Source organism: Epinephelus lanceolatus, chromosome 1 (genome assembly GCF_041903045.1).
Source record: "Epinephelus lanceolatus isolate andai-2023 chromosome 1, ASM4190304v1, whole genome shotgun sequence".
Lineage (NCBI taxonomy): Eukaryota > Metazoa > Chordata > Actinopteri > Perciformes > Serranidae > Epinephelus > Epinephelus lanceolatus.
In genome coordinates, this window is record NC_135734.1 from 18098068 (window position 1) to 18108612 (window position 10545).

A 10545-nucleotide genomic window follows, 5' to 3' on the forward strand; every position below is an offset into this window, starting at 1 on the left:
AAAAGACACATGTTGACACTATTCCCACATTGTCTTTCAATATCAGTTTTCTAATGATAATTTTATGTAGAATCGTGGCTTGATGACAGATATTATAATGTCTTTGAAGTGTGTTGTCTCTTTATTGTTGACTTGCAACAGATTCTTTCATTGTATTTCCTTTTGAGTGCCTCCACCTTGTGGACAGAAAGAATACAGCACCCTGCTGACGTGAACTGCAGCCTGAATGTATTATTATGTCTGTATACTTGGCACTAACCCACCTCTCTGTAGGATAATGGCACACTTGAGATGTGAAGAGAGGGATTTTATGTCAGAAAAATGAATTTGAGGACAGTATGAGCATCTATTGAGGTGCACCCACAGAGTTTTGGAGTGACCGCCCCTCATCTTACGTTTATCGTCATACTTCCAACGTGAGCAGAAGGAAAGAATGTTAAAAATCCACCTCTCTCTTCACTGTATATATAATTCCCCATGTCTTATCCTCCACTCCTCAGCTCCTCCCATTAGCCCAGACTCCCCACACATCTGGCTGCTTTGGTTTTTCTCCAAAACTGAACACTGCAAAAGCCTGAGGGGGAAAGTGAAGGGGGAGAAAGAGAAAGAAGATATGTGAAGAAAAGGGAGTGGAAAATATTATAAAAGCAAGGACAAGAGAGAGAACGAGGGAGCACGGTAAGAAAATAATCACTGGTGGAAAACAGTGAGTTAAACAGCACATTTCCAGGAAGAGACAGTGAGCCGAAGAGAAACAGAGAGACAGTGCGGGAGATTTTTTTTGGTATAAATAGTGACCTCAGACAAAGTTTGTGTGTTTATTCACCAGCAGGTCACATATATGGCGCTGTTTCCGTTCTGCAAGACGCCCACAGGTCAGTACAACCTCAGCCACTGCTCCACATCTTCTGTTAGTGTCATATCTGGTTGTTGTCATTTATTTGTGACTGCTGTGTTTGTACATACTCAGTTATCTATCTATCCTCTCTGGGAAAAGCTTTAAAAACTTTTCTCAGGTTTTTTTATGTGCAATCTGATCCTGCAAATATGTCCAGGAAGGCAAAGTAAGTCTTTGATTAATTCAAGAACTTCTGTACATATGTCCAACATCTCTTGGCTGGTGAAAGGCCACGCACATTAGATGGATGTTTGTGGAGAAAATAAAGATGAATATCTAAATTCACTCACACGTGCTTTGACTTAAGTTCTATGTCATGCAATATGTAACTTTTGGTTCCATACCAATCTCTTCTCCCATATCTTTAACACACATCCGCCCAGTCTGCCTTCTGCTTTATTTGCTCAGCATCACATGCACTACTTTATTAGTATATCAAAGTTATAACTGCTTGTTCATTTGATATATTTTGTTTCTTATCTTGTTGTCTTACTAAACTTCCTCACAATCAGAACAAGACTTTATGCACTCCGTAGAGATGTCTGCCTTCTTTACAATATAATAGAACTAGATGGCACTCAGCTTGTGGTGCTCAAAGCACCAAAAAAGTACATTTGAAAAACTCAACAGCAATGTCTCTTTCCAGAAATCATTCCCCAGTTACTCAAGATAATCCACAGGCCTTGTTGTGAGCAGTTTCAAGTAGGAACTTTTTTCTTTCTACTGAACTACACCAACCAACTGTATCACAGAAGAAGGAAGTATGCATCTACTGCTAGCTAACCTAGCACCACTGAGCTAACATTGCAGCTCAGCTGAGGAGGATGGCAGTCATGGTTACATCCTACACTGTCAGAAGCTTGAGCCTCTCGTCCATAGATGCCAATTCCCTCTGTACAGTGATGTGGCTGGGGTGTGTAGCTCATTAGAGATGTCTGCCTTCTCTCAAATATTATGGAACTAAGTGACAATCGGCTTGTGGTACTGAATTATACCAAACTACACTTCCCAATCGTATAATCATGCAGAAGGCATTGTGCATCTACTCATGGACGAGAGGCTCATGCTTGCGAAGGATGTAAGCATTACTGCCATCTGCTTCGGCTGAGCTGTAACGTTAGCTAGCTCAGTGGTGCTAGATGAGCTAGCAGTAGATGCAAAGAGAAAGTTCCTTTCATGAAACTGTTCACAACAAGGTCTGTGGATTATCTTGAGTAACCGGATCATGATTTTTGAACAGAGACATTGCTGTTGAGTTATTCAAATGTATTTTTTGGCGCTTCGAACACCACAAGCTGAGTGCCATCTAGTTCCATTATATTGGAGAGAAGGCAGACATCTACAGCCGATATCTCCAACACTCAGAAAGTCACACTAAAGCAATCTAAACTGATAAATAGCACGACAGGTAAGAGGGAAAATATGTAGGCTATTTTTATTTTGGGTTGAACTGTCCCTTTAAGATGTTAATTTATGAGTAAAAATTTTAGTTTAAGTAAAAATATCCCACACAATTCATGTCTACATTGTATAAACCACAAACATTTACATTTTAATGCATCATACACATTATTTGGCCTATATAAAGATCAAGTAAGTTATATCCTATGTGTGAAGAATCTATAGATATTACATAATCTATAGTACATCTAGTGTGTAAGTATTGCATATGCTTTAAAGATGTTATTTTTGCAATCACAGGTTGTCACACTTCCAAAGAGAGATCAGCACATTTTTTTCATTCCTAAGAGCTTTGGTCTTTTTACATGTCAGGGTTTAAAGACACATTTGTAAGTAAAATGCACTAACTGGGAGAGCATAGCAACTTGTACTGGTTTAATTTAATTGCATGTACATGTGTGTGTTTGTCCTTCAAACAGGACCAGTCAGAGTGGCCAGAATACAATTGGTCCTGTACTGTTTTCTCCTGTCTCTTATCATATGTAAGTGTACTGAGGGATTTGTTCTACTCTAACACTTTGTTCACAACACTTGCTGACACTGAGTGCACATAGAGAAATGTGCCTGTGGCAAAGTAAATGTAAACTACAACCTTGTTGTTGCATGATGAATAGATCCTGTATACTGTGGATGGTCTATTTTTTGCATTGTCTATAGTGTGACAGATAATCACAAACATTCAATATCTCCTCTAAATATGCCAGACACAGACATGAGTGAAAGTTTAAAAAGTATTTTAAGTATGGTCAGTTGTGATCAATTGGATTGAACTGAATGACTTTTCTCCAACTTTACAAAGGTGTATTTGTGTACATCACAACAAGTGCCACCATTTCTCACTCATAAAATTAGATTGGTGTTGGAATTAAAAGAAAATCCATGTTTTGCCCCCTCAGACTTTCTTAATGGACGTAAAGCAGCTGTCAGTGTGGAGTCACCTCATCGTGCCTCTCATGTCTTGGGAAAGGAGAGAGAAAAAGCAAAGACAGACATAATGGTCTTTAAGGAAGCCGCACCACAAACTCCTCTGGAGACACCATGGGGTGCTCCTTTAGTGTGGGGTGACACCCGTAAGTCAGCTCGGCGCAGGGCTAAATTCACACAACGGGAAATCCATACAGGTCTGCTGGCATTCGTGGTAGGAACTTACGCCCAGTTCGTACGACGTTTCCTATCTTCAGCTGAAACTCACTTTCTCCCTGGCCAGATGGTCACCTACTACATTCTCACGGACAATCCCCGCACTCTGGATCCCCCCATTGAGCTGGGGCCTGACCGACATCTGAAAGTGGTTCCTATTGCAGAGCTCCCTGGGTGGGAAAGGTTGGCACGTCGCCGGATGGCCCTGCTTACTGATGCTATCAAAAACCCAATCAGCAGCGAGGTGGAATACATCTTCTGTGCTGACATCGATCAGGAGTTTGTGGCCCCTGTGGGAGAGGAAATCCTTGGAGACCTGGTGGCCACGTTGCACCCAGAGCTCTATGGGATGCCGAGAAATGCATTTCCTTACGAAGTCGAAGAGGTGTCATCCGCATGCGTGGACGAGGATGAAGGAGACTACTACTACACCTCTGAGTTGTACGGAGGGTTGGTTTCTGAGATGTACAGACTGGCCCAAGCCTGTTCTTTGCTCATTCTGCAGGACCAGGCTAACGGGATAATGGCCAGGGGCCTCGAGGAGAGCTACTTGAACCGCTACCTGATCGACCACAGGCCGACCTGTGTGCTGTCCCCAGAGTACAGCTGGTGGGACTCAGCCCTGGCTCCAGATGTGCCTGTACAGAGGCTGGTCTCTTTGGGAAGGCAACGTGAGGCTTAAGATGAGCAGAAAAGAGAATCAATTTAAAATGAAGGACAGGTGGGTTCTGCTGGCCGAACCCATTGAAGTATGGATGTAAATCTTACTCCCACATGAAGAACTATTGTTTAAGTGTGAAATTTCCTTTTGAAGAAGGTCAAAAATTAGCAAACAGTGTTATGACCAGACAGTACATGAAGGGTGAAGATGAAGAGAGAGCACATATTTCATCTTAATTCAATTCATAATTTCGATCACATTTTCTGTTCTATTTTGCCAATAAATGTAGCCTGCAATCACACACACACAAGCAAACTGCACAATCTGCTCTCAATTAAAGACCCATTTATGTGAACAGCGTCTCTGCCTGCTATCTCTTCCACAGCAGACAAAAAAGAAATTGACCTGTCTCTTTAAACGAAGCACTGTGCTCTCCATTAATGTCAGCCTCGGAGATACTGCTCCAGTGGCTTTGTGGTCAGCAGTGATAAGACTCAACAGTGTAAGTGCACACTTTCCCCGCAGTGGCCAATCATTAACTGGAAGAGCTGCTGTTTCAAGGTCTTTAAATACCAGGTCGGGGGAAAAATGGATACAGCGGGATGCTGTTTCTCCAGGTTACACGTGGATAGACGCATACCATTCAGCAAAAGCCAAAATAGTTTTGAAATTGGTGATTGAGTCAGTATGTTTTGATGGAATTTTCCATTAAAAACTGTGATTTTTTCCCCTGTATGAGTTGGAGTAAACGGTAAACTTAAATGACCCAACGTTGTTGTCTGTGAGTCTGTCTATCTTTCTCCCACACACACAAACGTGCTCCCACGTTCACACTCAGCTCTCTCCTCCTTGTGTTCTGGGTTTTAATGGGAGGGTTAAACAGCAGCAGATGGCTTTTTCTCACTGCCAACAGAATCTGTCCTCAGGGCCAGATTGCCACGTGGAGTGAAGTTGGAGGTAAACTTCAGATAATCTTTTGAAAATTATTTTCAGTTTTTTTTGGACCAAGTTAAAAATTTCCACTGCTTGCCACACAGGCATATTCATGTGGGCTCATGAACAGTATTCACGTCAATTCAGATTATAAATTCTATTCAAATTTGATCTAAATTGTGTTATATATTGAAGCCATCTGTCCATAACAATATTCTAAGCAACATGCACATATACCGCACAACAGGATCTGCAGGTGCTCCTAAATATGTGCTTGCTTTGGTTTTGTTATGAATGCTTCAGTCCTCTATATATAAAGGCTTTTGTTACTTGATCCATGCTGAGTACCCCTTTTCATGTCATAATGCAAAGCAGTTTAAAGAATTATTGGTTTAATCCCTGTCATGTGGTTTACTGGTGATCGAGGAGCCTATGTGCAGCAGTATAACTTAAGGCAGAGGAAGAGGTGGTATAGAAATCCTTAACATTAAAACCTAGGCACATGTAAGCCTATATTTCTATAATTAGCAACTATTAGTTTTTAATGTGTTGAAGACATTTATGTTCCTTGTGCAGATGAAGAGGACAAACAGGCCTATATGTAGCTATGGGATAATGTGACATTGTCAAAATGCAAAGAGTTAAAAGATGGGCTTTAACTTGACTTTTCTTTCTTTTTTTTTTTTCACTCCAGCTCTTCTCACTTTTTGTGCTTCATGTGAATGCACCTGGTTTGTGGTCATTATTTACTGTCTTTTCTAAATACACAGACAACATATTATTGACAGCCTTTTGCTGTTGGGCTTCATGCTGATGATGTGACATTATAAATGTAGTAACATTAGACTAAACACAAAAAAACATTCAAATGGTGAATATTACAGTAACTTCTGAGTGATTACGTCAGCAAACCAGTTTTATTTGCCGAACAGATGTGTAATTCATTAAGTTTGGGGGATGCTAATGAAACGCTGTGGCTAACTGGCTGCTCTAAAGAATACAGCCATATAGTGTGGCGAAGGATGCGGTTATTAGGATTATTCCATGGCTGACATATCGTACCATAAAACTGTATGTTGATGCTGCACACCTAGCAAAGGAGTATGTATTTGTGACTGCACAAACCAGTGGATCAAGTCAAGGTGAGCCCACTTTTCCCCTCTATTAAAAGAATACTTCTTCCCCCAAAATTACCATTTGTATAGCTGTTACTCACCTTGTGTAGTGGTTAGAGCACTCATCTTCCATGCAGAAGTCAGCAAAGGTATGCGGTCACAAAAGGTTCCCACCGCCGAAACAAACAGGGACAGATTCCTTAAGGAGGCTTCAGGATAAGAGAGTAACTCCAGAATCTGACCCAATTCCTCAACGAGGGCACTCAAGCCTATTGTAGACGGGAGGTTCCAGACGTAAAAGCAGATTCATATGTGTTACTCACCTTGTGTTACATTGAATTTGTTTTTCTCGCATGTATCCGTGACAGACGAAGAATCCAAAAACAGAGAAAATTCTTGTTAAGTCATAGGGGGCCTGTGTTTAATAACAGCAGAACTAATCAAAACATCCATTCACAATCTCTCATACTACTGCAATATAATCCAAGTCTCATTTATTCAGTCATATGCTCAGTACTCCCAAAACAGAAAGCTGTTTCTGACAGGGAATTGAACTGAAAACTTACTTGAACTGAATTGAACTGAAAGTGAAACTTATCTATACTCCCTTCAAAGTAAGTCTCCATTGACAAAAAGAGTAATTTTACCTTGCTGAACACTGGAGCTGCTGGTCTACCGTCGCATTGTGTGACTTTGCTGAGTCCAAACTAACCCTTGAAAAAACCCAATTCAAACAATAACACAAACAAACCACTACTTACTTCAATTCATCAATATTTTTCTCCATTTTTGGATTCTTCGTTCACTCAAGGCATGTGAGGAAAATACTTTTCTTTACAAATTCAACCCACACAGAGTGAGTAATTGATAATGATCATTTAGGGGATTAAGTGTTCCTTAAAGCCAATACACATGGGAACTACCTGTTAACAATGAACACACAGAGAAAAAACATACAACTAGTCAACTTACAAGTTCAATTGTGTCCTTTATCTCCATTCACAGATTGGCAAAATTACCATACATTCACCCTTCAAACCACCTGTCCTGCATGTGTTTGTGCTGAGGGAAGACGCTGGAGCATCTGGATAAAATCCAACCCAGGATATTGCTGTGGGGCATGAATGCTAGCTAATGAGCCACTGTGCTACAGCGTGCCTGCTTATTAGTGTCAATTACAGGTCACTTTCAGATACGTTAAACTGCTGGAGACGTTTTGATGATGGTGCAATTACTCAGTCATGATAAGGTGTTGACCATTTAATTCCCATTTACTATAGCTGTGTTTAACTATACACAATAATTAAGCTATGTTTTAGCATTGTAAATATTTTACATATTGAGGTGAGCGTATTGGTTTCACATCTGATACATCTATTTCACATCTAAATGCAGAGATCCTTTAATTAGTTTAATTAGAAGTAAGTGACACTTTGTGATGTCAGTGTGATGTAGCATCTAACTGATTGAGCGAGCTGCCACTGAATGACCTGTATTGAATGTGTTTGGTCTGCATCTCTGCAACAAAAGTTGGCCATACCATGTATAGGATGTTTCAAAACAGACTCATTTTGCTAAAACACAGTTCCAGCAAACTATTGACTGCAAATGTAGAAAGAAAATCTAATACAGTAATTTACTTTAATCATTAGCAATAACTGCATTAAATGCTTCTTCATCCAACAGAAACAACATCCAGACAGAGAACAGCATGTGTGACAAACAGAACTCAGTTTATCGCTTTTGCAAGTAAGATAAAATGTAGTGTTCATCATCTACATTTATGTCTACATTAATGCATAAAGAACCTTTGCAGTACTGGTTAGACTTTGCTTCACTATTAAAGGCTCACGTGATAAGGAGAAATCCAATTCTGAAAAAAGCAACTTTAAATGTAAACCCTTTATTCTAGCAACAGAAAAGATGCATCTTTATCACTGCGACTGATTTCAGGCTCATGAGTCCTGCCCTTAAAACACGTACCTCTGATTAGCACCAAAATCGTAGCCTGGCCAAATAATACACCTATTAATTATTAACCTCCTTAGTTCAGAATCGCTTGTAAAGTAGAAGGACATCCATGGTGTTACAGAGAGCTGTGATGAAGAGTAATTCAGAAAAGAAAAGCATAAGCGACGAATGAGCATCTGACATTTCCTTTATGTTAAATAATTACTTTAGACATGTTTGAAAGATAGATGGCAGTTGTCAATCTTCATCGCAAACTGCTAATACAATCAGATAAGCACTTCACAGTTAAGTAACCCATAGTCTCCTTGTGTTTCATGTTTAGCCTTAAACAAAGGGTGTGTCATTTTAAAGTCTTCACACTGTCCTCTTCAGCTTCCATGAAGCGACACCTTCAGGGCCTTTGTAAACACAGAAGCTCTAAAATCAATGAATCCTATCCACTCACAAAAAAGAGCACCTCTGGAATTAAAGAGACTTAGTTTTTACAATTTGCATGTATTCAAATCGAGAAAAGGCTGAACACAGAAAATGTAACGCTCTGAGGCAAAGTTGTCAGCCCAGTCAAGGTTGTGTTTACCTGTTGCTGAGCAGATGAAAAGTACATGTATTAATATTTAAATTGAAATTGGCAGTTTATTTTGAGAAATAGAAAGAACTAATTTGTTGATGGGATAATGTGCAAGATGTCTTGAATGTGTGTACGACTGTGAATGTGTGACTCATCAGGGGGAATGGGTGGGGTGAAAGCCATGGTAATCTGCTGGATTCACACAGGCCTTTCCCCACCCTGCCTGAGGCTACTCCACACCAAAACATGCTGTCCTAATCACCAGGTCAAGGGGACTGACACTGAGAGATAGTGGAGGTGCAGCTCACAGGGGGACACACTAGTGCCCATTGTGCTGATGTCACATTATATCTCATATCATTACAGGGCACCACATGAAAGATGATTATAGGCCAACATTTAGGCAAAGCAGTTCACAAAGAAGTTGGCTTTGAAAAAAAAAGTCCTAGTTGGCACTGCCATATCATAAGAATTAGTTGGTATGGATGTGTTTACTTCCAAAAGTAGTAATAATAATAACAATAGAAGTAATAATAAGAATGATAATCATAATAACTTTATTTATACTGCACAAAAAATAAGGTTAAAGTACTTTAAAGTTTTTACAAAACAATACACCTCCACACATTTTTGAAACCATTGTAAGTTGATAAACACAAGGAGGATCTTATTAATGTGATGGTTGAAGGTTAGATTGGAAACAAAGATAACTCCTAGATTTCTAGCATTAGACTTTAGAAGAAGGCACTAGATTAGGAGATGTATTATTGAAAAATGTTATTTGACATCCAACCTTATATCCTTTAGACAAATATTTTTCATAAAGAAGTCAGTCTTTTGGGGGATCCTGGCTCTATAGACACAGAGTGTCATTGGTATAACAATGGAAATAGATTTGATGATTCAGCATTGATCTGCCCAGATGAAGCATACATGCAGAACAGAAGAGGACCTAGCATCGAGCCTTGGGGTACTCCGTAGTTCACAATGGCAATAGATGAGAGAAGTTACCAAGAGTGACTGTAAACTGTCAGTGTGAGAGATATGAGTTGATCCATTCAAGAGTGGTGTCTGTAACCCCAGCGGTGTCTTTGAGATGGCAAATTAAGGTAACATACTGCTTTGTTTTACTATGCAACACTACTACTTATGAGTTTATTCACCTTACAATGTGCTTGTTGTGTGAGGCAGTTTATTTTGAAAACTAGGAAGATATAAGCAAAAAGTTATGAATGTATGTCTCTGTGTCAGCAAAAATAGCCTGAACAAAGTAGTTCCAAAGCATACATATTTAGATTATGCTGATATTTATTACAATGCCTGCTAAACTGTACTTGAGATCATACTAAAGTATAGTCTACAAAAGCTACCTTTAACAGTTTTAGTAGGCTAGAATTAGTTTTAGCATGTCAGCAGAAACACATCAGGCAGAGGCAGTTTTGCTAGGAGGTAACTACATGTGTGTATTTGAGAGAGAGGCTAAGGGCTCACATAGACAAGGGAAACTACGTACTAGAATATCTTCTCTAATAAAACTTTAAAAGATCAAATATGAAGACATGCAATCTTGGTTCAAGCAAGCCCACTTGTATAAGGTCATGATACATCTCTTGTGCACAATATTTTGTCAAGCACTGGTGGAATAAGTAGTAAGATATTTTACTTAAAAAAGTAAAAGTAGCAATACCACAGTTTAGAAACACTTTTTATGTGTAAAAGCATTAAGTAACTATCACCTGTAGGCACCTGAGCATAAGAGCAAGAAGAGCAAATGCACCCCCAGTATTCAAATAGAGGG

The 10545-nt window shown here is 39.6% G+C and overlaps 1 protein-coding gene across 1 annotated transcript; it reads left to right on the forward strand.

The window, feature by feature from the left end:
• The first annotated feature begins 493 nt into the window (after nucleotides 1-493).
• LOC117256701 (globoside alpha-1,3-N-acetylgalactosaminyltransferase 1-like) lies at nucleotides 494-4925 on the forward strand. The gene is made up of 4 exons (XM_078166802.1): nucleotides 494-678; nucleotides 830-875; nucleotides 2779-2841; nucleotides 3256-4925. The coding sequence occupies exons 2-4, from the start codon at nucleotides 842-844 to the stop codon at nucleotides 4179-4181; spliced, it is 1023 nt and encodes a 340-aa protein (XP_078022928.1). The 5' UTR covers nucleotides 494-678; nucleotides 830-841; the 3' UTR covers nucleotides 4182-4925.
• The last annotated feature ends 5620 nt before the right edge of the window (nucleotides 4926-10545 follow it).

Bases quoted from the DNA above. Each gene is read 5' to 3' on its own strand.
- LOC117256701 (XM_078166802.1), top strand. From the start codon at position 842: ATGGCGCTGTTTCCGTTCTGCAAGACGCCCACAG. The intron at 876-2,778 runs GTCAGTACAACC...TCCTTCAAACAG, and splicing joins GTTCTGCAAGACGCCCACAG to GACCAGTCAGAGTGGCCAGA. The intron at 2,842-3,255 runs GTAAGTGTACTG...TTGCCCCCTCAG, and splicing joins TCTCCTGTCTCTTATCATAT to ACTTTCTTAATGGACGTAAA.